This window comes from Pagrus major, chromosome 17, assembly GCF_040436345.1.
Source record: "Pagrus major chromosome 17, Pma_NU_1.0".
NCBI classification, from domain to species: Eukaryota; Metazoa; Chordata; class Actinopteri; order Spariformes; family Sparidae; genus Pagrus; species Pagrus major.
In genome coordinates this window covers 12,290,532-12,318,450 of record NC_133231.1, presented here as the reverse complement: position 1 = coordinate 12,318,450, position 27,919 = coordinate 12,290,532, and the positions used below count along the sequence as shown (strand labels likewise).

Here is a 27,919-nt window from a genome sequence, read left to right as displayed (position 1 = left end):
ATTTTGCTATGTATCTTCATTTGTAGATATCAGCTATAATTTCATCATCACAACAATACATTATAATACAAATTATGGGGCTGATCATATTTTTGGCCGATACTGTATATCGTGCATCCCTACTTTTTTATCTTCCTTTAAATTTTCAAGTACCTGAGAGACAACTTTAGTTCAGTAGACTGAACATGATTAAGCAAAGTTCTTCTCTGTTTTTATGGAGAAAAACAGAGAAAAAAGGGTAATTAAAGGATTTTGTTAATAAAAGACTCCAAACCGTCAATGGTTCCAACCCACTGAGCCTTTATTACACTGTGTTGAAGCTCTTACTGTAATCAATCAGGAGAGTCATTTAGGTAGGGGAAGCGCAGAAGGGTGTCTGTGCTATTCAGAGCCTTATTAACACACACACACACACACACACACACACAAAAAGAGGCCTACGGAGGAGATAAGACAGAATTGATGGTAACTCCAGAAATAGCACCTTGAGGATCATCACCTCGACCAGCCAGGCCGTATGACTCACCCACACCCCCAGCCCTCGCCTCCCCCGCCTTCCTCCTCTGTGTCTCTTGCTCTTTGCTCTCTCCTTCTGCCTCACCCTCTCTCTCACCCATGTTCTGCTTCTCCTGCGAGATGGTGACTCACAAACACATTGACTGCATGAATCCCAATTTGAACAGCTGCAGGGATGAGAGGGGCGGTGAGGCCATCACAGATGCTGAATTAGATCACAGTTCACACTATAGTTTCCTGCCGGTCGGAGGCGGTTTGTAGTGGATTTATGCAACATCGTTTCATGGGAGACAGAGAGGCACAATGACTGATTAGATTAAAAATAGAGGAGAGGAAGTGTTTGCTACATCACGTTCTAAATCTTATCTGTCGGTCTACCATGACTGAAGCTGTTTAGGACTCAAGACTGTTACTCGATAACCTTTGCATCTTTGTTCCTTAAATAATTGTAAGTGTTCATAATTTATGGTTAATGCACATTATTGTTATATTACACTGAGTAGTGCCAAGTTTTATTGTGAAACTACCTGATGAAAATGTCCACAGGTTGGTATAGAAGAAGGCAGATGCATAAAAAGACTGGCTGATGAGAATACTGGTCAGAAGACAGATGGAAATGTGGTGCTGCTTACAGTGTGGTCCTGCCAGTAATCTTTCTTCTTAACTCCTCTAAGAATCCTTTGGCCTAGCAACATGGCCACCATTGTTTGTGCCAGATATGGAGCTAACTAAGTCTACCTGTTGCAAAGTGCTTACTCCTTTTTAGTCAATATTAGAAACTACAGTATCTATCTATACAAACCAAAAGTGAATTTACATTTACTCAAGTACTTATCTACAGATCTGGGGTACTAACTAATGCTACCTCATAAGTCATACCTTGCAATTTTCCCCACAGGGATCAATAAAGTTTTTCTGATTCTGATTCTGATGAGTTAGAACTTTAAAATGTTGCTTATAACATAACATAACTAGAAATGCACTAAGTAGACAGCATACCTCTGCCAAGGCCCAATGGTCCCCTTGTACTAACTCATAAATACCAGCCACTTTTCATTAAGATCCAAAACTTATTTCTTGAGAAAATAAGAAAAATGCAGTGTTTATTCGCAATGTTAAAGAAAGAGAGAATAAATGATTGGAGCTGTCTATTTATCCAGATCCACACCAAAAGTTAATAGGGTCCATTCTGGACTGGGACTCATCCACCATCAAAGTTTTGTGGAAATCCATTCAGTCATTTTCTTGTAATCCTGATGGCAAACCCACCAACTAACCAACAGCTGGACACAAGTGAAAACATAACCTCCTTGGCAGAGGTAACAAGTAATTTGAATCATACTTTATATTTAGGTAAAATGATGAATGCAAGGCTTGTAATGGAGTATTTTTACTTTATGATATCGCTACTTTTACTGAAATGGTCCAATGACTTCCTCCGCAACAGTAGTATGTAGGCCTACAGAAATGACAGGTTACAAATTTTACTGTCAATGCTAAATTATTTTCTTGTTTCACGACAACTGTCTCACACTTGACCAAAATAAAAGCAAAAGTACACAATCAGAATTATCAAGCTGTAGTGAAAGTACAAGCTTTTGAAATAAAAAGAAAGTTACCACCAGAGAGTCATTATAAAGACTCCTGTAGCAGCAGTGACTGAAGTGAACATATATATCCATTAATTTCACATAGACTGTCAGATTTGACAATCACTGTCTTTATTAAAGTCCATACTGACCCAGCTGCCGCAAAAAGTTTTATCACACTTTTATTTTTATTTTTTGACAGGTTAGATCAGAATCATCATATAATGAAGTGTGCTTAACTGTGATATTATCTTTTTTTTTATTATTCTGGTAGAAGACAGATATGAATAAACAAATAATGATAAAAACATACAGTAGTGACAACATAAAGGATTACGATTGAGAACAGCTGAACAGAAAGAAACTTTCAAACTAAACTCATTACCATTAACTTAGCTGAACATTCAGACACGTACGGTACGCTCACAATATTACACATAGCTTATACTTGAAAAAGTTCATTGGTATCACTTGCTTTGGAAAATAAACAAAAAAACAATACATACAAAAGCCATCTTTAAAAACAAGCAGCTAGGACAATCATACCTTAAAAATAAAAATAAAAATAACCATCTATTTTTCTTAAACATTTAATATATTGTTCTCGCTATTTCTCAGCTTCCCTGCTTCGCTCACCACAGGGCTCACATACTGGAACAATGAAGCAGCTCTGGAGGTAACAGTGTGTTTAAATGAAGAATAATATGAGACTATATTGTTAGCTTTTATATGTTTTAGCTGTTTTAAACATGATACTTATGAATAAATGTTTGATAAATAGCTCTCAAATGCATACCTGAATGTTTGACAGTGTTCCTGTACCTGACATCATTTAAATTGCTTACCATTTTGAATAACTTTGACATTTCCTCTTTTTCTCCTAATCCTTCTCTTTCCTGCTTTTATCTCCGTTGTCTGTATCAGCATCCTCCCCTCTCTCTCCGTTCTCTGCGGCGTCTTTGCGACCGGCTGAGTTTTTCTCCGCCAGGTCGAGCTCTGCTTCACTTTCCACTTCATCATCTCCTCCGCTGACCTCTCCATTCACCTCTCTCTCCTCCTCTTCTCCTGACTCTTTGGTAGCTCCCTCTTTTGTTTTGTTCACTTCTTCTTCCTGGTTACGGTTGCCACTGCTACTTCTGCCTCTATCGCTCTCTTTTGTCTCGTTATCTGACTGAGTCTTCCCCGGTTCATCGCTGTTTTCGCTCTCTTTCTGTTCCTCCCCCGTGTCTACATCATTAACTTGCTCTGCGCTGCTTTTCTCCTCCTTTCCACTGTCTTTATCTTGCTTCTCTTCTTCTTTCATATCTTTGCCTCGCTCACCCTTCTCATCCTCAGAAGATGTATGGCTTCCATCCTCTTTCTCTTTACCGTCCTGGGTCTTATCATTGTTGCTACTGCTGGACCCCTGCTCCTCACCCTTAACCTCCTCCTTGCTCTCATCCGTGACCTCTTCCTTCACTTTTTCTTCTACCACCTCCTCCTTCTCCTCAGATCCTGCCGTTGCCTCGCCCTGTTTTTCATCATTTGTCTGGTCGTTTTCCTTTTTCTCTTCCCCTCCCTCTTTTTCCCCATTTATCTTTTCCTCCTCTCCTTCCTTGCTAGCGGAAGTGTCTTCTTCTGTGGTGTTTGCAGCAGCGGCCTCCTCCTCTCCTGCCTTTTTGCCATTTTCCTCTGCGGCTTTTGTGTCGTCATCTGCAGGTTTCTGTGATGCAATAAAAACAAATTGACAGATCTAAATATTTCCGGTGCGGTACAGTGTAATTGGATTGTTTACACACTTTCCTGAAAGAGAGTGACAGCGCTATTGAGTCAGGGGCACCTACAAATCAAATGGAGCCAAAGCATTTTTCTTTCAAGACCCTTTTTATAGGATGTCAATCAATATGCAACAAGTAGCAGAGAAACAACATGCATTTGTGCTCTGTAATGTAACCTGCTGTATCAAGCAACGGGTATTCTTTAATATGTAATTACTGGGTAATTAAATTATAGGTATTGCATAATTATATAGTTAGAAAATATAAATCAAAGTCAGTCTTCTCATGACACATGGTCGAAAATTATTTGTATTCTGTATCTCAACCATCCCACAAACATGCAACTACCAAGACTCTCAATGCTGACGAAACACAGATACCACGTGATTCCAACGGTGCTACGCTATCAGCTCACAAACCTTGTTAGAAGCTGGAACCGTTGACTGTCAGAATTCATACACGGAGATAAACAAAACAATCATTTTGGACCCGACAAACATTTTAAATGTATTAAATCGCAATCATGATAATGTTTGAAAGGAAAAGAGATACTTTTATTCTGCACCTTTCTACAAGCTCTGTAGATGTATTATTTAAACAATTATTTGTCTACATAAAAATGTTATCAATATGACCTTTGAAGCATTAACGAGTAAAAGTCAGTTGATATTGATGTTTTAGCTTGTTAACATACAGAGAAATCAGACTCGGCCAGTCACTGTTAAGACATGTCATGATGACATATTCTCCAGGTACTATGAGGACAACAACAACAGGCTACAAAGAGCCGAGCCCCATGATATTATGTCAGGAACTGTGCCTGCTGTGTGTCCTAATGAGAAGCCACATCAAACAGAATGTTCATCGACGTCTCCTCACAAAGATGTTATTGTTTGTCCCTGTAACAGACTGTCATGCACACTGTACGTTTACCTCTTCGGCCGGCTGGTCTTTGGGGGTTTTGTCCTCAGTGGTTCCATCGTCAGCCTTTGATTCCAGGTCATCTGGAAACAGAGAAAAACAGAGGTACTTTGAAATGAGCGTAGCAAATATGTGAATGTCAGAGAAGCGTGGGCTGGTTTTACAGAAAAGGCAGCCGGCCCTTTAAAGTCAAGAAAGTGATTTAAAGCATGTGTGATGTTATGACATATACCCATGTGTTTCATCCTGATGTGTGATATTGTGTCCTGAATGGGCTTGTTAGGGGCAGCGTAACATGAAGGTGAGTGATGGGTGTCATCCTGGTGTAAATGCTACATTTATTCCATCTAGCACAGACTTCTCGAGCCCAAATTAGACAAAAAAAGAGACAAAAGTCAGAGAGGTGACAAAATGATAGGAATTACGTGGAAGACATGCAAAGAAAGTAACTCTACATGTTATCACTGTGTACGACTTCAACACAAAACAATCTCAACTACGTGCTGGTAAATACAGGTTCATTTAGAGCCACTCTTGTTATGTAAAATCCTCACGCCATCACTTTGTTTTTCATTCTCTAATTTAATTTTACAGCTTCATTTTTTTTGCCTTTATGTGCTGACTACTTTTCATACCCTGAATCCCTCAGTCAGAGCCCATTACATCATTTCAGAAATCCATAAAGCCTCTCCTATAAATAAGGGAGCTTTTATTTATCCTCCAGTAAGTGACTTGTTGAAATTATACGTCTTTTATACCACAGCTGGTGTTTTCAGGCTTCAACAAACACGGCACAAGAGTGACACCTGGTGACTAAAAGGGGAAAAACACCCCAGGACTGTATCAGGCAAGTAAACAACTTCCCCAGACAATGGACGTGTGCTACGGAGAGACCAGGGAACATTTCACAAGGAACAAATTCAAGGTCGGGAGAAGATTCAGAATACAAATGCCACATTAGACCACCATCATCTTCATCATTACTATCACCACAGCAGTAATCATTTTAATAACCCCACAGGTGTATGAAGGTGGATGTTGTTCTTACCTTAACCATTGTTTTTATGTAATACATACAACATGTAATCCAGTTCCATCAGAGAGATTCCCTCAGGTCTTCACTGCTCATTTTCGTCCCTGACACTGGTTTTCTATGAGGAGGCACTTGGCACTGACTTGAAGAAATGGACCCTGAATGTTCTGCTTGATTTGGAGAAATTGCTGATTTTTTATCTGCTGGAGCATTTTTTTAAACTAAACTAAACTAAACCGCAAGCTGCAGTCAAGATTATTCTACCCAAGAACTGTTGGAGTGTAAGAAAGTACATTTACTTTATCGCTGTACCTAAGTACAACAATGAGGAACTTGTACTTTATTTAAGTATTTCCATTTCTGCTACAGTTCTTCTGTTCCACTTCATTTTAGAAGCAAATAAAGTACATTTTACTCCATCACAGCTATTTGATAACTTCAGTTACTTCTGATTGATAACAACAATACAAAATATAATCAACAAATACAAAATACAAATACATTAGCAATTAATGGATTAAAATTAGCCCCACCTTTACTTGCTTCAACATTAAAGTGATAAATAAGAATACAATAAACCAACACACAAATATAATATATATGACTCTGAAATGAGCCATTCTACATAATTATTACTTATTATCTTATTTTGTGTACTTAAGTATATTTTCTAGTACTTTTGTTCTACAAGTAACTTTAAAATTGTTATGAAACAGTCTCAATGTAATTCCGATGCCTCTATACCTAGAATAACTATATAGGTTTGATTCCAACTTAATCAGGTCGGAAAAGTCATGGTGGTACAGCACTTAAACAATGTTACAGTTATTAATCTTACATAACCTCATCACTGTGAATCCTGCAAACAGCTGCGTTCTTCAACTTGCTTCCAAAACAAATGCACGCGGTAGCCACATGAAGAGCTTTACAATCTTTTCTCTCGTGTTCTTATACGGCTTTTGTTCACAGGAGCCACCAGAATCAACACACAAGTATTTTTACACTGTGTCATTGCTACTTTTACTTAGGCAAAAGTGCTGAGCACTCCTTCCACCACTGTACCCAAGACACAGTGTGTAATACAGACAAAATAACAATAAGAATAATATTAATAGTATGCAAGGCTGCCAGAATATATCCTGCAGAGTTCGCCAGAGGAAACACCTGTCATCATTTACAGCCTAAACAACTGTGATACTCGCGGTCATCACATGAAGACATCACACCACGACTCAATACTCAGCATCACACTCATTTCCACTGAAGCAATCAGCTCAGCGAGGCAGGTTTGTTGGAGTGCAAAATTAATATGAGTTTTTTTCGTTCTTTTTTTTTAAGTTTCCATGTGAACATGTGCATCAAAGGCCTCGGAGTAATTAACCCAAAACATCATAAGAGGAATACAACTATACGCTCTGATAAACAACATAATTACACACTTGTTTTGAAACACTGGATGAGACTGAAATTTCCAATCAGAAATAAGCGGCAAAAGAGTGGTGGGTAGAAAAAAAAAAAAAAACAGAACAGTGTAATTAATGTCTTTAATATTAGTTTCCCTTTCTACACATACCAGTTAAAGAAGAAAAATGACTTGGGTAGAGATTAGAAGAGTTTATGGAGACATTTAATGCATTTCAAATGCAAAACTGATTGAAGTTTAGCTATGGTGGGAGATGAAACGTTATGGTAATAATAACGGACCTCTTTAAGAATATTTTATGGAAATCGCCTGCATTCATTAACAGCGAGGGCCGAACGATCGAGCGTAAGCAGTGAGCGCTGGATGAGCCGCTGCGACTCCAAACATCTTAACGTGATTTAAGGATGAGGCACAGGCTCATGAAAATGCTAAATCAAATTAAACACAATATTTAGAATCTCCCCTTCTTCATTAAATCCAGTAGATTTGTGTTCTGGCATTGCAAGTGGCTAGACAGTTTTGTGTATGTGTGTGTAAAAGTGTCTGTCTGCTTTTTTTCTATCATAATCGGGCACAAACACACACACATATTTCCCTTTCACTTCTACTATTGGCACACAAGCGCAGACAGAGCACACCCACATCTCAGGAGTAATGCTACATGTCATCCATCAGTGTGAGGTAAAACAAGGATGCAAGTGTAAGTGAGCATAATTACTCACATAAATGGCTCTCGCTGCCATTCTTATGAAAGGTAAAGTTATAAATGACTGTTGTTCCGGAGAAAAGTAATAAAACACAACTGAAGATGAAGTGATCGCAGGGATAAACCACAATAATCTCCCGCTCCTCAACAAACTCCATCTCTCTCTCGATATAAAAGCATTGCATTCTGCCTCACTGCTGCAGGATTTCAGTTTGGGGACACATACAGCAACAGTGTGAGGCATTTCTCTGATCTGTGTTTCCATTTGATGCGCTCATCCAATTCTGGTAACCCCGACACACTGGGGGGAATCCAGTGTGCGCTTTACACGAGGTAACATGATGTAAATACTATCCCATGAAATATGTATTGTTTACATTGATCAACTTAATTAATAAAACAACAATGTATCACAGCAGAACCTGAACTACATTGTCAACAACGTCCCAGCACAGTGTGAGCAAACTCGAACATGTTCTCTTTCCTCCTACAGTATATGCAATCTTCTCATATATAGATGTTGTAGCAAGGAGTTTAAACTCAGCAGGGATGAAGCAACATGTGAATAAAGCTGAAGAATAAAAGCGCTACATATTATATCAGTGTACGCCTTCATGAAAAAGCTCTCACTCTATGTTGATGTGCATTACGTCAGTGTTTTCTTCAGTCCTCCACTGCAGCGTTTGAGTGGGCAGCCACATCCAGCAGCAGCGACTTGCAGGGTCTAATATCATGTTTAAAAGCTTTTCCACTCCTCCAGGAAGCATTTCTGAATAAATCCCATACAGTGCAGTGCAATCAAGTTCTCCACTCCAAAGGAAATCTGAAGCAGACCAGGGCGTGAATACATTTCCTTTTTTTTTTCATCGCAAATGGAACCATGAATAGGTTGATAGAGGATGTATGTTGCGTTTAACAGCCGTGAAGTCTCTATGCTGGAGAGACCTGCTGTTTTTAATGTTGTGCAAAACATTCACTCAAGCTTCTCCGGAAGCTTTTATACAATTCTTTCCAGGATAAGATGCGAAATGTTCTCAGTGCTGTGACACCTCTGGGAAAACCAATGAACTGAATCAAGCTTCTGAGACACTGCATGACAATCATATTATTTCAACTCAGTGCTGAAAACAAAACATCGAATAATGCAAAATAATTGGTCTTTTGGTATTTGTGCCACTTACTGCACTGCTTGATGAGAAAATTATCAAAATAATAACCAGCATGTAATGAGCAAACTCATGATGACCACCTAACATCCACATCAGGTCAAGCATAGTTGGTTGTTTAGCCTTAGAAATGAAGGAATGCTGAACAAAATCAAGCCTCCATCACCAAAACTTAAAGGAGCAATATGTCAGAGTTTTAGTTAAAATCATTCAAACATTAACTAAACTTACCAACAGAATTAAAAGAAGGTCCAGGTCCAAAGCCTGCGCTGCAATTTGCACTGCTAACTGAGCTAACTAGCTAACAACAGCTATGGTTAGCAGCATCTAGCAGTTATTCTGGTAACATGATGCCCCTGTTTGTTTTGAGTGAATCATATTGCACCTTTAGGGTTAGGTATATCAGATTTTGAACACTGATAGGCTATAGCAGCAAACAACTACGTATTAGCTCTGTAAAAACATAGTGGAATAACGGCATCCTGAACAAAGAATGACGTCACACTGCCTCTGTGTGTGTGGCAATCTGAACTTGGCCGTTCTTTGTTTTGGTCGCCGGGATGGCCGTGCTCGTATTACAGCTAAATAGTACACTAATATATGTTTCTGAAAACATTAGGTTTGACAGCTGGATCCGAATTACGTGAGCCTGCGTTGCTAAGCAGACACAAAATGGTGGTCACGTGGTTACAATGAGTCTCATATTGCAGCTTAACGGTCCACTAAAATATGTTTCTGAAGACATTGGAGGCAAATCTTGATCCATATTTAACCAGCAGTTTATAGTTTGACAGTTTCTGGTGCTCCAGTGCAATACTGGTGAGAGTGAATGTTGTAAGTTTCACTTTTAAAGCAACAAATACAAATCTCAGGTCTGTAACAATTGACAATTGACAAACTCATTATATCATAACAATATGAGACACCATTCACCCTATTACAAGACACTGTACCATCAACATGATTTTGAAGCTGTTATTTTTAAGGTAAAAAAGTTATATAATGTTGCTTCAATGTAATACACATTTTTTATTGCATCCTTTATGTTGTTGATAGGTGCAAGGAGACACTCTAAAGGCTAACATCTCTACTGGATGTTCTAAGATATGTTTTGAATGCCACGGGCAGCAGTACTGCTGTTTTTCTTCCTTTTTTTTTTTGCCTACATAAGAGCAGAATCTTTATTTTCCCAAAGCCACCTCAGGAAAATCAATCCCTAAATGGCAGAGGTTGTAGTTTTAAATAAATACAAATCACCGTTTTTAAATACGCAGCGTATTTATGCTTATAAACCACACATGGAAAAATCGTTGACATGGCCTCCACAAGCCAATTCCACTTTCAGTGGATTAGCTCTGCTGTGTTAAATAAACACTCAGGTCTTGACGTACTACTTAATGTACCTAAATCACTGCACACAACGCTCCCTGTATATCACCTCACAGCGCAGTATATTGCTTATTTACACCCAGCTGATTTAACCCACTCAGCACATGGCTGAGTTATGGTGGGGTGTAAAACAACACGGGTAGTAACTCGGAATGGTAATTATGAAATGTTGCCACTCAGCAAGTGTGCTCCAGTCACTGACCAGGGCCCTGTTAAAACATTTGATGACTGCGTGGCCGTACGCCATGAGAGCGGCCCAGTTGGTTTCAGTTTATAGTGATGCGACACAGAAAAACAATCCAGCTGCTTTGTGTAAAATCTGATGACTTGACATCTCTCTCTCTCACGCATTCACACAATATATTTCCATGTAATACATATGATTATTACAAAATGTGTTGTTACAGTTTATAAGGCAAAACAGTGTAGGTGTAAAAAGAATTATTAGTTTGACTCAACATTGATTTTACACATGGAATTCCATTTACTTGTCAGAGGGAGCACTTAACATTAAAAGTGGTTGTAAAATGATTTCAAAAAGCTTTTCTGATGACAGATGTTATTAAGTTGGAGCTGTAGGATCCAGTGCTTTTAGAGCTTCAGCCATACGCCGACTAAAAGTCACAATATGTTTTGACCTTTATCTTTAACATCTGTCTCGTGTGAGTCTTCCAACTTCATGGAAGTGCAATGCTCGATCGCTAGAGTGTGTGTTTAAAAAGCTTTCAGTCAGTGAGCTTGGTGGAAACTGTAGGACGAATGCAGCAGTAATGTCCAGTATGACATTATATATTTATAGCTATTGTAAATATTTCTGGAGTGTAACAATCGTTGCATTAAAGGCATATTATGCATGATTTATCGGTTGCTGTTTGTAAACACGCCATTCAAAGTAGCTTGTTGAGTCTCATTAATTTTGAATTTAAAATGAGATCATGGCTAAAATCAACCCAATCCTATATCCATCACACATCAATGCAAACACAGAAATCTGTTAATTGTGGAGTTTAAGGTTCAGAAATCTTGCTGTTGTTGTTGTTGTATAGTGAATATGTATTGTTCAGTTTTTTTATACTATGCGTTAGACGTTACCTCTGTCTCCTGCTCAGGGACTACATATATAAATTAGCTTATAGCTAGCTCTGGTACAGCTAAGAAGCTGTGCACTGTCCCTGTCAAATATATAAACAAAGAAATAAATAAAGGGCAGGCTCTATGCAGATACAGACCACGCTGCACACTTCTTGTCATAATAAACCATGATTGAGAGATTATTTTAGTATAAGTCCATAAAAAAGTCTTGTTTTCAAGATGTCTCTGAAAAAATGAATAGAGTGCATTATCTCTAGAGTGTACTTTTTCAGTAGTGTAGAAAATACCTCTCATCCACAGCAGTGTGCAGCCGAGTGCTTAGATAGCTTTGACATTAAGTCAGAAGAAAGCTCTGCTTAACAGTGTTGCAGTCAGACAGGCGGAGTAATATTTATAAAGGTCATGGCTTCAGTTAAATATTTTTATAATTTATGGACTTTGTTCTCTCTCACTTCTCTCCCAGTTGCTTGAAACCTCGCCACGAAGTGTCCTTTTATTGTACAGTTCTGGTTGCATAATGATAATTAAACTGAATCTGGAATCATCTTGATATGAAGGTTTTATTCCAACCGGCTTCCGTCTAATCAGAATAATTGCAATTAGATGTTTCTTGATTAACATAAAAAACAGAACTGCATGCTTGAAAGGCAGTGATTTTATAGGCAACGTTTGAAAGTTGTACTCATCAATAACTTCAGTGATATTTCCTGTGGTTGGATGTTTGATTATGGGATTACGGAACCCAAGCAAAACTATAATTATGTTTTTAATACAAGTAGAGCCATTTATCATATCATCTCATCTATCATCTGAAATCTACATGATGATGTGATTTATTTATGTTTGGAAACACTTTAAAATAACCACCAATAATAAATGGTACATGTACAGTACATTAAACTTCAGTTAATAGTTATTTGACTGTTAACAAACAATTGAGTGCTTTAAACAAGTTATTAAACAATTGTACTACACGGTATTCATTAACCATTTACAAAGTATTGTAAACATCAGTTGCAACTTAACAATACACAACTGATTACTAAATGGTTTCTAAGGCATTTTATTGTTTGTTAACACTATAAAATAAAGTTTAATTGACTGTAAATTTACCATTTATTAGTTATGGTTATTATAAAGTTTGACCATGCATGTGTTTGCAATGTGCTTCCATGTTCTCTTTGCACCTTAACTGCAATTTAGGGTGCAGTTCGGACTCAAACTGGTAAATAACAGAAATAGTTCAACATTTGAAAATGTATGTGGGACTGCATTAGAGCTGACAGCGGTGAACACAAAGCATTTTCCTCTGGCAAGGCAGCAACTCCAGCTGCCCTCCTAAGCCCGGCTCCAACACATGATGTAAACTTCAGATCTGCACAAATGTCACATATTTACTCGTGCCATTTAGGTTGAATGTCAAAGCTGTTTCAGAGTCTCGGGCTGATACAAACCCCGCAGATGATGATTTTCCTATCACAACTACTCCAGATGTGCGTCTACCAGCTCAAGCTAAAAAAAAAAAAAAAAACACTGAAAAGCGCAAGGCGGCCAAGATTAGACGTGACAGAAATGAAGAAAATTTGTGTCATCCAAAGTGTCACACGTTACCCTAACCCTATACTTCACATGTCACAGCCGGCGCTGTTGTATGTCACAGCTGAAACACTTGTTAACAGATTAATGTGGCAGATTAGTACAGCTACCCTGCTCTTTAATCCAGTAATCCTGCATCAAAGGGTCATGAAGAACCTTTTTCTGCTGCAGTGAAAAGGGAGGGATGAAAGGAGAGGAAGAATGAAGGAAGGAGTGGGAAGGATGGTTGTGTTGCTGGAAATGTGACATACGAGCGTGCGCACTTAAAAACAGGCACATAACACACATAAATATTTTTAACACGGTGCTCACAAACCACACTTTCTAAGAACTTGGCAAGGGGGAAAAAAAAAACTTGCTCTAAATGTTGCCATCTCTCATCCTTCGCCTCTGAGCCTCTCTTTTTTTTTGACATAGGCACACACTTTAAGACTCGCTGCCTCTTTGTGTGCACGTCTCCTGCCTCCCGACGCTGTTTGGAATACTATTTCACTCTGACAGGAATTATAGATACATATGCTAACAGGGCTAATTCCCCGAGGCGGCATCACATTTTATGACACCAGAGGCAGAAGGTTGATCTGGCTGGATGTGCATGTGCAAAAAGGCAGGCACAAACACGCAGACATGCTCACATACGCGGCAGTCTTCATTTCTCCCACATTCAACTCGCAAACAACACCAAGGATGTTTCCGTATTGATTTCTTTGAAATGAGTCTTTCTGAAAAATACCCTAACTTCAAACTCCCTTGACTTCGAATCAAACTCCCTTTAATGAAAATAACAGGAACGGACATAATGTGGAGCCTTCATGTGGAGGCAATTGAATTGGCTCCTGCTACATTAAAAAGATGGGTGCCAAGTGTATGAAAAGAAAGCAGCAGGCTCCTCCGAACAAAGTGGAACAAAGTAAAGTGGATGTCCTTGAGGTTTCAATGCAAACACTGGCAGAGTAAACTGGGTTATTTGGAACTCACCATCTCTAGACTCAGAGATGTGAACAAAAGGCGAGATGAACCTTGCTGAGATATTGCGGCCGCACAAAAAAACTGCTCTGTAGCTGTTTGTGTATGAAAGCTCTTAGGATGTGTGTGTCCAAGGTGTTGCTGTAAAATCTACCATCAAGTGAAGCTGCTTTCAGATTTGTTGATGCAGTTGTTTTTGCCATATTGCTGAGTTTCAGGCTGCTGAGACTGCATGGAATCCATAGAAGATTGCCCATAAAATAACAACACGTATAAAATCTGACGATTAGATCTTGATCAGTCTTGAAGGCATCCACACTCTACTTTCCAGATATATTCAGTGTCCTCTTACTTCTGTTTGGTTGTCGTTTGAATTCTCAGAGTAGCCAATCTCGTTATCCACAGTATCAACAGCCCCTAGTCTGAAGCCAATACATCAGCTCTGCAACCATTACTAAAAAATACATACAATAACATCAGCATAGGCATAAGCAAGGTACAGCATCATGTTTGTCAGGAATCATTGTCTCATCAATCAAATGAATTACAGTAAGCTTACATGTGTCAAAACTGCACTGCTGTCATTTATCAATACTGCAGTTCTTTCATCAGTTTTTAAAGGGATGCAATTTTCTTATTTTGACAGATACCAATCATGTTAAGAATATATCTTCATAACCTGAGAACCTTCATCGTCATCTTCATAACTGTTCATATGATATGGCAGTGTTGTTGGTGTTGTTCCTACTACATTTAAATCAATGTTGCTCCAGGACTGTCATTGCAAATGGCTGGAAAAGCAAAAAGCAAAGTCCACATAGGGAGCAAGTTGTGGTGGTTGAGCACAAGCTTTTCACCCAGGAAATTATTATGTTGTTGATCTAATGTTTTTACACCTAGCTGACTTAATATTTGTAGTTTTTTTACACAACAAAACAACTTGGTTGGGTTTAGCTTATTATCATGGTTGGTTTAAAATGCACTGTTTCACAACGTTAAAGGTGCAATATGTAATAATTTAGGTTAAAACATTCAAAAATCATGTAAACGCAGAATGTAAAGAAATAACAATTTTCACATAATGTAAAAGACAACTATGGTCCCATCGGGCCTGAAAAAGATAACTAACTGAGCTAACTAGCTAACCAGCTAACTAGCTAACGGCGGCTACAGTTAGCAGCAGTTAATGGTTATTCTGGTAATCTTGTTTGGAGGATGATGAACTGGTGGCCAATTTTAACTATGTGTTAGAAAAGGATAACTTCTCCCATGTGCACATTTTTTCTGTGTTTTTCCTCAAGTCGTGACGCTATGACATCACAAGAATTGTACTGGTCAGTTGCAGTGATAGTCCTGGAGCAACATTAATTACAACAACGAGAAGTCAATATCAGATGGTGCTGACAAGGACACACACACATCATTTTGCTAATCAAAGCACCCACAATAGCGTGGCCCCTCACAGAGAGGCCTACACAACTCATGTTAGAGTCCAGTTAATCAGCAGACACAGCGGACCTCCTTCTCCTCCCCCTTCTGTTCTCTCCTCGCCTTCCCTCTCTCTCTCCTCTTATCCATACCTTCCTGTCTGTCCGTCCTTCTTGAATTACAAGGCTCTTTTGTTGATTTTCAGAGCAGCAATTTGGCCCCAGCGAGGGGCAGAGGCAAGTAAAATTCTGCTTTGATGACTCTAAATGGAGAGATTATCCAAATGAAAGGCAATTATCCAAGCCCCACCCATCCCTCTACCCCTCAGTATCTCCGGGCCTTTTTATTCCACCCGGCGCTCATGCTCCACCATCTCGGGCTATTCATCATATTCACTACTTGATTCCACCTGTACTCATTCTTTCCTTCTCGTCTCATTCCTCATAATGTTCTCCTCCCTTCATCATCTCAACCTTTTATTCGCCTTTCTTTAACCTTCGCTTTTATCTCCCCTTCTTTTCCCTCACCTGTCAAAACACATCCTTTCTTAGTATTCTTCTCTTTTCCCATTCCTGCGGCTTCTCTTTTTACTTCTTCTCTCTTCTCAAGGGAGCCATTAAATGAACTGGTCACAAAGGCCCTTTATGAACGAGAACACTGATAAACATCCTATTTCTATTTTGAGGCTAGCAACAGCCTGAACATGGATGTATTTTTGAAGGCAACAGCCAACACTGGACCAATAATTGAGCCAATTTAAAAGAGCTTCCATATAGTATGTTGGCTACACAGAATGCGTCTTGTTGGTTAAGTCTTTTAAGCCAAATGTCTTTGTTATAGCGAGTTCAAATTCATTCCATGACCTTTGCTGCATGAGCTGTCGCGCTGCCTCCCCCTTGTCTTTGCTGTCACTCACCGCTGTGTTCACTCTAATGAAGCAGAAAAGTCAGAAGCTTTACCAGATAGAAACTGCTGGAGTTATCCTCAGTCTGGCTCCCAGCAGCTGATAGACAATGAATAATGGGGACCGGCACAGCGACACACACGGACTCACACAAAAAACCAACCTCCCTGTCACAACAAAGTCAGCGCAGAACAGAGGGAGAATCTCCAGTTACGGGGTCACTCCGTCTCGATTGTTCATTTTCTTCTCTCTCTATCTCTTCATCATTTTCTCCCACTACCTTTCAGTCCTCCTCCTTTCCCTCCATCTCTCTATAACAAATACATTTATAATGACATGACACCTTTATAATAATCTTTTGTTTTCACTCCAACGTTCCAGCACACCGGAGATGTGAAGTGTGGGTTTCATGCTGTGTTCTTTCCACAGCCTCTGCCAGTCAGACAACTTTTTTGGCTGGATTCCTTTTGGCAGCAGAACTGGATGTGTTTACCTCCTAACCAAGCCAGGGCAGGGTTTCCCAAAGGGAGAATAACACCGAAATCACCTCTGTACTGTTGTGAATCACTAAACAAAGGAGAAATGAACACTGTGTTCTTATTGTGAAACGTACAACACATCCATGACACTTAAACTTAGCTGCTAATGGCTGCAGAACTCGTTTGTTCTCGCTGCAGCCGATGAGCAGCTAAGATTCCAGCTCCTGTTTGCTTTTGAGAGGCCAAACAACATTTTAGCATTTTGGGAGAGAAAATGAACAGAGAGAGTCAAGATACCTTTAGGACAGCTCAACTAAAAAGTCTGTTCAGCACCATGGACAGAGACTGCCCTACACCCATCAGCTAAGCCAAGCAAAAAAGGACAACATTAAAGGAGCAGTATGTAAGAATTGGCCACTTGTCGGGTTCACACTCCAAACAAATAGGTGGCAGCATATCATCAGAGTAGCCGCTAACTGCTGCTAACTGTAGCTGCTGTTAGGCAACTCAACGAATGATGCAGGTAGCAGCTGTATTAGCTGATGTTGGTGTTGTTTACTATCGGACCATCACTCTACAAAGTGGCTAGAGGCTAACTTCAACATACTATTTATCTCTGAAACACAACACATGGACGTGTTTTACATGACTTCAAAACTGTTACTTAATTAATACTGATAATTTAAGTTTAAAAAGAAAAAAATCGTACATATTGCACCTTTAATTCTAAACATGACAGCATCTGAAGAAGACACAATAGGTCAAACAGTGTGGGGAACGTGATACGCTCTCTAAGCCGTTCAAACGATCTCATCTAATGCCTGATCTTGTTTTCCGAGCTGTCTGTCTGTTAATTCAATCTCTGGTCAATGTCACCCAAGGGGACCAATAATGCAACATGCTTTTCTCCGTCTGTAAACGCGACATGCCACGCAAGCTGATGTATACGCCGGGATTCTGAGGGTGACATTACAGGTTTCAAAAGCACACACAGACAGGGACAAAGACGCACACACGCATTCCTCATCCCTCTCTTTTGATGCAAAATGCCAGCTCCCCTGAACCACAGACACAATTCTCCACGCTCCTCTGGGCTCCTGCTGTCAACTCTCCTGCCAGACGAGGAAACAGGCAACATCTATCATGAGCCACCGGATGACGTAATGTGGTTCATACCGCAGCAGGCGTTACATTAAGGTCAGGAGCAGCATGTGGAAAATCAAAATCCCTTTTACTGTAAAATTTTTTTAAAATGCTCTCAATTCCCTTTCACATTTATATACACTGTGCAGTAAATAACATTCTTGATAGGTGACTCTTTGTGTTCCAGAGGAACAAAACATCTTAATGTTGAGAGACGCGCCAAGTGCCGATGAGCACAGAAGTAAAGACTAACCTGAGTTTCTTAAGGACATTATAACACACTGGTCTCATGACCAGAAGATGACGTAATGTGTTTCTTGTAAAAGTAGTTAATGTCATCATGCTAGACCTACTTTCAATATTTCTTGCTATATTTGTCTTGCAGGGCAACAGTGCCACTATGTGGACGTTTAAGAGTGCAGCAGGTTACATAAGAATTCAAAGGCCATGCATTACATCATATATCTGTATATCTCACAAGCCAAACTGTGTATAAATCCTGTTTGTGCCAATGTTATGGTAATTATTCATGGAAGAGGACAATTCAGACACTAAAAAGACCAGGACCAGTTAAGAGTATGATGGTGTGACATTGTCTTGAGAGGTGTCCTGGAGAAGGATCTTATCTCTTGAGCCAGACGCCCGTCCTCTTAATTGCAAGAGCACAATCTACAATCCATCTGGATATTCACTTTATCTTGCATTCATCAACATTTTCATGCAAGCACACACACACTCCAACTTTTAATAGCACATGTAGACAAGTATTAACAGAAAATGAAGATTGCGATTGTAATGTTTGGAATAAGACGATACAATATGTTACAGATGACGGATGATGTCAGCCTGCACAGTCAACTGAAAAATACACAATTAATGCATTATTCCACGCTGGAGTCCAAGGAGTCATGCTGATATTCAATAAAGGTGACATATGAAACTTCAACTGTGTTGTGTTATCACGCATGTCAAGCTGCAACTTCTAGCATATTCAAATGTTGATACAATTGATTTTTCTTTGTTTAAATGGTAAAAAATCCACTTTTATAAGTTATTTTGTTCAGTTTTCCGTATTTATCATTTTTCATTCTTCTTTTCTTTTTGTGTTTTTTCCTTTGTGCATTTGTCAACAAAGCTCTTATATTGTACCAAGAAAATCCACTATAGGAGCCACAGTCTCCTGTCTTTAAATTTGGTGCTATTGAAGGTCAAAAGCCACATTAAATGTTTTTCCATGTAAATGTCACACGAATTCGAAGCAAACATTTGAAATGTCGCAGAAAAGGTAAAACAAAAGTGAATCAGCCACATTTATATCAACTGTTTTGGCGCAAATAAACCGGGCTGCACGAATCGCAGTTTCACCAGATGATGGCAGTATATGCTACGTTAGACGTGGCTGTAATAAATTAACTGCCAACAAACCTCAAGGAGGCAGAGTAAGAGACAAAAGAGGTTGCTTTGACAATCAGGAGATGTGGGAAAACCCCAACAGCTTCTTCTCTTCTTTGCTCAGAGTGGAAACAGCCGATCAGTCATTTGAGTCAAATGTTTGCTACGTCAGAACTTACTGAGAAAAGGTGTTTCCATCACCATTATGCACATGAACTCTTTTTTTAAAAAAAAAGCAAAAAGCCACCTAAAGCAAGCGTATCAACATTTTTACTAAAGTTTCATTGACTTTATTGCCTTTTTTTCCAAAGATTTTTCAGATTTTTGCTTTTACATGAAACTTTTCTCATGCTGTATTTCAAAATGTGCATTGATGGAAACACAGATAGTGTATTTGTCAGGTCTGTATAGACATATTTCATTCCTTTCCCTGCTGCATTACCATTGTCTGAGACGCCGAGGGTCATGCTTTGTCCACTCCTCTTCTTCCTGAGGGAGATGAGTCTGGCCTGAGAGATCTCTCTGACGATGGACGACAGGTGCTCCTTGTTGCTGCCATTGTGGCTCGGAGGAGATGCCTTGGAGTCTCCACTGTCGCTGCTGCGGACCAACGACTTACCCTGGAGGAAACAGTAGTATGTACAGAATGGGAATTTAAACACAATGTACAAAATATTATTGAAGACTAACTGGTACTGGTACATCGCTTATCCATCTACCCATCCCGCGATTACTTAACTTAAAGTAACTGAATGATACAGAAAATCAAATACTTTCCTCTATTTCATGTATTTATATATAAAGAGTGCTGTGCTAAGTCCTTCCATGTAAGGACTGTACAGTACGCAAGCTATGAAAATGATTCATTTCCAACTTTGGGATCATAAAACAAGACAATCTAATCAAAATAATTCATGCAAAAGCACATGAAATCCTTACATTTCCATTTTGCTTGGAGAATCTGTAGATAGGTGGCAACGAGTAAGCTTTCATTCTGTAAATGAAACAAAACAACAAACAGAAATAATTATTTTATTGACGTGAATACATGATGCAAGGTTCTTGAGACATTAGCAAATGTCATCTTGTAAACTCCAACAGAACTAAAGTTCATGTGAAAATGAAAGCAGGTTTTGATACTGTTTGATATTTGAGTAATCGGTCATGTCCCAATCTACCAAATACCTACTTTAATATAGAAACACCTGTTTTTAATGTAGTGTACTGTTTTTGAACACTTGAGCACAGCATGTGAAATGCTAAGTATAATGCATTTTTTCCACATATTGTTTGTTTTAAGTGTAAAAAATGGGAAAACACTGCAGTAGGAAAGGCTCCACTTTTAATCATGTGCAGCAGATTATCCATCCAAAATAATATTTGCCGCTGGGGAAAGAAGGTTTCAGGAGGTTTGAAAGCAGATTTCAGCCCTGGAGGAGTAATTAGTTTGCACAGAGGAACACAACACAAGCTGGGCGGTCTCCAAGAACCATCGCCGGTAGCCATAGTATTCCATTTTAAAATTTCCACCACTGATCATGAAGGACACAGGAATCTACATACTGATGGATGGATACTAATAATGTGTGTTATAGGTCAGTGTTACTCATGTTAAATGTATAACTAAGATAGTGTGCTCAGTGTAAAGTGCTTGTTTGAGGAGTTTAGTGGGTATATACGAAGATATAAACACCAAATGCTCCTCTGCACGTTTCATGTAGGATTTACTCAGGTGCAAAATTTCAAACTTATGTTGTACACATGTCAAATCTGTCTTGTCGGACAGATTGCAGATAAAAATGACTAACTTAAAGTCTGCATTTTCTACCAAGTTATCAGACATTATGTTAGTTTAAATTCAGTGCTTACCCATTGACCCTCCTCGTCCCTCTGGGTTTGGTGAAGAGTAGGTCACTGTAGGGCAGCTTCTTAAACCTTTCTCTTCCCACAGCCACGTAAAGCTGACCGCTCTCCAGCTGATTCCCATCAGACACCTGTTGGCCTTCATAGGTGTAGAGACTAGAAAACAGACACGGAGACAAAAGTCCCACATATCCCATCATGTGTTTGTACCAGCCGAGCTTAAGTTGCCGAATATCCTCCTGTGATCATCGTGTGCTCACTGATCGAGACAGTTCAAACATTAACAAGCACATACTGTTTTTATGTGGCAACATGCTGTGCATTTCTGTCCACATACCATGAGAGCAAAGATATTCAAAAGCATCAAAGTTAACACTAGAAGTGTGAAGCAGCTTGAAGAAAACCCTTATTTTTACATTTGTCTGCAAATGTATGCAGCAAGGTGTGAGACTTACCAATGAGATCATCTGCTATCATGGAAGTAAATGTGGTGTAAGTCTGTAACTTATGTCATGAACGTCCCTTCAGTTATTTCGTTGACAGTCCATATGTGAAGTGTGAGCGTGTTTTTAAGCTGTACCTCCGAACGCCCCCCATGACTTTCATCCCCATCCTCTCAGTGATCATCTCTAGTATCCGTTCAAACTGGCCAAGCATCCTCTGGTGGATCAACACTCTCATGGCGGGGTTCAAGACATCGCCATTTGCTACCACACTATGTAAAGAACATACACATGGAAATGCAAAGAGAACAGTGACACAGCTTCCCTTGTCTTTGAGTTTAGTAAAATCATTACTATCCCTTTATTTACAAGTGAGTTCAGGAATAAGCAGTCTATGACATTGTTAGCTACTTGGATACACAGTCAAAATCAGGGTTAAGAGTTACATACATATTATGAATTAAAAGAAAAGGCGCAGTCAAAACAGTGTAACATGGTTCGTGTGAAACAGGAGAAAATTGAACTTACAATATTGTACATGGCTCCTTGATGGGTTTGAGGAATCGCGCCGACACAACGATTCGATTCGGTGGCAGTGGTCTGGCCTGGAAGAGAGAGATTCACGAATAGGGCATTCATGTCTACTGCATTATAGTAGTCATCGACAAATCCCCTGAAGTAGAGATTTATCTTTCATTTTCACCCAAACACAATGATCAATTCTCGGTAAAAAGGTCTGAAATACACCCAGTAAAGGGTTAACTGGAGCAACCTTGGAGTAGATGAAATGGCTCAACTGGAGACACTGTTACTAACTGCAATAACAACACAACTGCTCCCTAGCAACGATGGTGAGAGTCTTTCACTCTCTAAATACCTTAAATTATGTTCATGTAAGATGCGGTTATGTAAAAAAAAGAGTGCTTGAACAAATTTATGTTCAACAACTAAAGTTCTGTCCACCCTCAGTTGTTCGAAGGCCGTCTAACGAGCTGCGAATAACCCGCAATGATGCATTATGATGTATTTTATTACTGCTACATGCTAAAATCCATGTAGTGACATCCTTTATACAATGTGTTTCACAAAGTGTTGAACCTGAGTCTTTCATACCCAATTGCGATACTGTCCCCTGTTGCCAATTTACCTGTGAGATGTTCCAACCAGCTATTCCAGTCTTTTGTTGACCCAACTTGACCTAACTTCAGAGGTATATATCTTCAGTTGGGGTTTAGGGACAGCTTTTGCTTCCCTGTGGAGACTCTATTCTATCTATTAACAGACTTGAATGAACTTCGGGGACTGTTGCTGCTGGGAACACTGGAGTCCAGTTGATGAGGACAACATATAAGCTAACTCAGGCTCCTAAATATAGCTGCCCATGTCAGGAGAGTCAACAGACTAATGCTGTCCATCCTCTAGAGCCAGAGCAGAGAGAGTCGGGGCCACTCAGAGTGGCAACAGTTTGATGCAGCAAAACATGTTTATTGTAGATAATAATACTGTTTGTTCATTTTAAAAGTCCATCCACCTTTTTAAATATCAAACTCACATTTGAAATGTTTATGAAAGCAGCAAAACAGGGTTAGAATTTGGCATTTGCCCCACCTCATCACTCCCTGCAGTTGTGTTTACATAAGGATATTGGAGATATCTGCAGGTGGATGCTAGGGTGGAGGTGGGGCTGAAAAAACATACAGCAACACTGGTGCAGGGCAGCAGTGGCAGTAACAGTCAGGGGGAGAGTTACAAAGTGGTTGCAGTTTAAACAGACCACCAAATTGTGAGGGTGTGTTTGGTACACGACTTTGCAGAGCGGGGCAAGTCGCTAGCTCGCAGGCGCCGCTCTCTTTAAGGATATATAAGAACAAGACTTTGTGACATCAAAAGAATTTACCCCTAAGGGCAAAAAGAAAGAGCTATTGGGAAGACTAAAAGAATCTGTCTCTCATCTCTGTGACAGCAAAAGAATGAGCCCTCGGTAATCCTTTAAGGTTGCGAGGTTGCAAAGAGTGAGCGCTGCAGGTCCTGTCCCATTACACCTGGTAACCCACTGTGACTCTAAGACTAAGATCTGGATCCTGGGAGAGAGAGAGAGAGAGAGATAAGGGAGGAGGTATATTAAAAGTCCTCTGGGGTTAGGGTGAGTGTGCCATGGCAACAGAGGTGTGAAGGCCAAAAACTTACTTCATTAAACAAGGAGAGGGACATATTCAGAAGTACGCCAATAAGCTATGTTGGAGACTACTATATCCGTCAGAGCGAGTAACCAAAGCAAGCCAGGAACAAACAGAAACATGCGAGGCAAGCTTGAGTCAATCACTGGGGAGCTAATAAATGTACTAGATTTTCTTTTTTTGTCAATTGACAGTGATTTTTAGCACATGGCAGGGAAAAAAGTCCCCTCAGCTCATTTTTGTGTCCGTCCATGTTAACAGCATCACTTTGTAATCTCAGTGCTAAGCTTAAACAGATTTAAGAAGCGAAATGATGAAACCACCCATGACCAGGGCTGCAGGGTGCAACTATGTTGGTCGCACATGCACCCAAAAATCTGTCAAACATTTTCATCGGCCTAAAATTTTGCAGATTATTTTTTAAACAATTCAGGTTATCAGGATTACTTAGCCAATCAATCACAGAGGAACAAAAAAGCAAAAAAATGACCATTTCCTTATAGCAGGGAATATTGTCATTATAATAAGCCTCATACTGATTGATAATCTTCCTATAATTAGTCCTTCCTATAATGCTCCAGAATCAATGAGGACAAAACAAACATGGCAGGCATCCAGCCAGCTAAGAGTTCTCATCATTAATCGCCACAATCAGGCAGGTTAAGTGAGGTAGTGATGGGGAAGCAGGGTCCTTGTAAACTAAATTGGCTCGTTTTATGCTTGCCTCGTAATCACAGCAGCAACAACAAGCCCTTGAGGTCATCTGTGATTAACAAGCTTCTTGCTAGCGGGTGATAAGACAAAATCAAGAGCCCAGAGAGTAGCCCCTGATTCTCTTTGGCTTTGGGATTGGCAGCACTTATAGCCAAAGCCTTGCAGGTTCTGGTCAGGGAAAAAATAGTACAGAAGACCCTGACAAAGACCTCGTATGACCCGATGTTTTCTCTGACTAAAACTATCAACACTTTACAAATGTTTTCGGCCATATTGAAAATTGATGGAGTTAATAATGATTAGGATTTGATTTTAGTACACATCTATGCCTTACCTAGAACACATTTTATCATTAAGAGTTAATAACTGTTTTTATGAAACCGGACCTGCTGTTGACTTTCAAAATAGATGAGCCTGCGGGCTACCTGAGTTTAAGCTGACCTTGTTTTGGCCGTGACTTCATAGCTGGTGATTAAAGATGCATTGAAAGGCGGGATGATTATGATCCATAAATCAATAATGCATGGCCATTGAGACGACAACAAAGTGATTCTTCGCTGAGGACAATAGAGAGGAATGCTAAACATAACACCTTGCTTAAATGATCTTTCTAAAACCTTTACTCAGTGGGCGTGGGCAGGAGCGGAGAGGCGACGCTCCCAAATCCTCATGTATCTTGCATTTAGTGGCCGTTTCAGATGTTGAAAAGTTGGATTGAGTAAGGATGATGTAACTGAAACCCTGCCTCCAAAACACAGCTGGTGAAGGTCACAATCATCTCTAAAACTGCATCAAAATAATGCAATAAAATATAATCTATTCAAACAATATGTATGTGATTAGCTTTCTTATTCTCATACTTAACTTCAGGAAAAAAACCCATCTCAAACATGTTCGGTGGGAGTTTTTGTGCTTGGCGGAGACTTAGTGCTGGATTTCTGTCATGCACATACTTGCTCACTAATAAGCACATGTGTTAAAGTCAGCTCGCAAGTGAAGTGAATCGAATCAAGTGATGCTACTCATGCCTCCTACTGCTTGGCCAAGGGAAACAGTTTGGGCACCCCTGGTCTAGATAATTGACAAGATGATGAACGTGTAAACAGGTTCCGTCTCTGCAAACTGATATTTGTTACCAAAGATTGTACAGACTGGGAATTCCAGTTCCATTTTCATCATATTTCCTCTTTTCTCTTTTTTGCTTTTTACCTTTATCTTATAAGACTTAAAAATGTTACCAGGAAAGGCTGCTCCTTAATGAAGATTAAAGCAACATTATGTAGTTTTGGGGAATACATTTTAAACAGAAGAGAAAGATTGTTTATTCAGTTATGGAAAAATACACATTTTAGTCATTAATGTATAAATATTAAAATTCTGAGTTTGAATTTCTTCTCCAAAACTACATAATGCCCCTTTAATACTTGAATGAACTCTAAATGAAATTATCTTCATGGAGCGATGGTCAAGTCTCAAAGCAAATACACACAAGTGAACAAACTATTCCCTGCAGATACTGCACTACTTTACTTTGGACATTTTGCTGCAGTTAAAGCGAACTCACCTTTCTTGACAGACCGGACACATGAATGACCTTCTGACAAAATGAAAGAGGGCTTGCTTAATTTAGCAGCACTTTTGCCTTACCTGCGCTGGAAGAGTCTGCATCATCTTCCTCCGTCTCAAGCCAATATGTTGGTAACTACAGACAAAAGATAAAGTAAAGTAAGATTTTATGTATGAATTTATGCAGGATGTATCATGAAAACAGTTACATACATAAACTTTCAGGTACCTGAAATCCAGCTGAACAGATGCTTAGCAATTCATGTATGAAGAAACTATGATTTTTTTGTCTAAACAAACTAAATAAATAAACTCTGTTTTCATGACTGAATAAACTGAATAAACAAACTGACCTTAAAGGACAACACAGTTTCATACTGTCTTACTTTGTTAATATGTGGCGGACCCTGCCACCTTTCTAGCTTCTAGCTGAGTTTGTATTATCACCTCATTAATATTGTAAATATTAAAATTCTGAGTTTGGATTTCTCCACCAAAACTACATAGTGCCCCTTTATGATTTGTACCCTTGCTTTAAAGTGATAGCAGTAATATCTACCTCTTACTAAAGCTCTAGTCAGTTAAAGATTAGCACCTAGTGTAGCTCCTCACAATGCACGATAAGTACGAACAGTGCATAAATGGTTAGTTGGTGAGTGGTTCATGTTTTCATCATCTCTTGCATCTCTTATTTTCCACACAGTTCCTCTGAGTATTGAAGCAACAATGTGACATATAGTGAGTAATGTACAGTATGTAGTGTAGTGATGACTATCGAAGTGCATTGTATATCTGCAGCAGAGGATATATACCTCTGCTTTGTCAGGGTACGTGGTGTCTTCGTGGCACCAGAATACCTTCCCACTCAGCTGCTTCACAACTGCACTCCAAGAATAACTTGCTGTGCAAATCTCATTATCTGCAGTCCAAGTCCACTTATTTTTAAGCCTTGACAGAGCACTTCTCTGTGTGTGCTGATCTCACTGACATCACACTGTGACTCAGCACTGGTGCAAAACTGTTGAGTCACATACTGTATACTACCACGAGTCAATGAACAGGTATGATGCTCAGTGACTAGTGTTACAGTCATGTAGATGACGGCTGATTATAACACTGACTGTGGAACCCGGTTAGTGTGTGAGCAGTGTAACTCACCTGAGATTTTAATTACTTAGTATTAACGCTAATGAGCCTACAATTGAGCAGCAGCGTGCCTTCCTGCAGGCAGGAGATGTGTTAACCCTGGCCACACAGTTAAATTGGATATAATACATCAGCATTTACGCACATATTCTTTAAGCTGAGCTACTGAAAGGAACCCATTTGTCAGTAGTTATTATTAAAGCAAAGGTTAGTAAAGTCTTACTCCATCTTTTTGAACCTCTCCCTCCCAGCAGCGACGTACTGCTCCCCGCTCTGCAGGCTCTCCATGCAGTCCACCTTGTGTCCTTCTCTCGGCGTGTAGATGTTCCTCACCGCTCCAAACGGGGCTTGTATCCCGCCGGTCACCTCCCTCAGCAAAGTCTCAAAGTTGGACACCCTCTTCTGGTTGATCACGATCCGGCGAGCCTCGTAGTAAGGATCACCGTTTCGGAACATGAAAATGCTCTTCACCACGGGCTGCGACAGAAAGTTTGGCTTCTCCGAGCTCAT

General features: G+C 39.6%; 1 protein-coding gene across 1 annotated transcript; it reads right to left on the bottom strand.

Annotated features, from left to right (window-relative positions):
* Window positions 1-2,985: 2,985 nt before the first annotated feature.
* LOC141012058 (uncharacterized) lies at window positions 2,986-27,919 on the bottom strand. The gene is made up of 9 exons (XM_073485438.1): window positions 27,633-27,919; window positions 26,345-26,399; window positions 22,335-22,411; window positions 21,944-22,078; window positions 21,370-21,519; window positions 20,440-20,494; window positions 19,943-20,120; window positions 4,796-4,866; window positions 2,986-3,807 (listed from the first exon to the last, which is right to left on the bottom strand). Exons 1-9 carry the CDS (start codon window positions 27,917-27,919, stop codon window positions 2,986-2,988), a joined length of 1,830 nt encoding a protein of 609 aa, XP_073341539.1.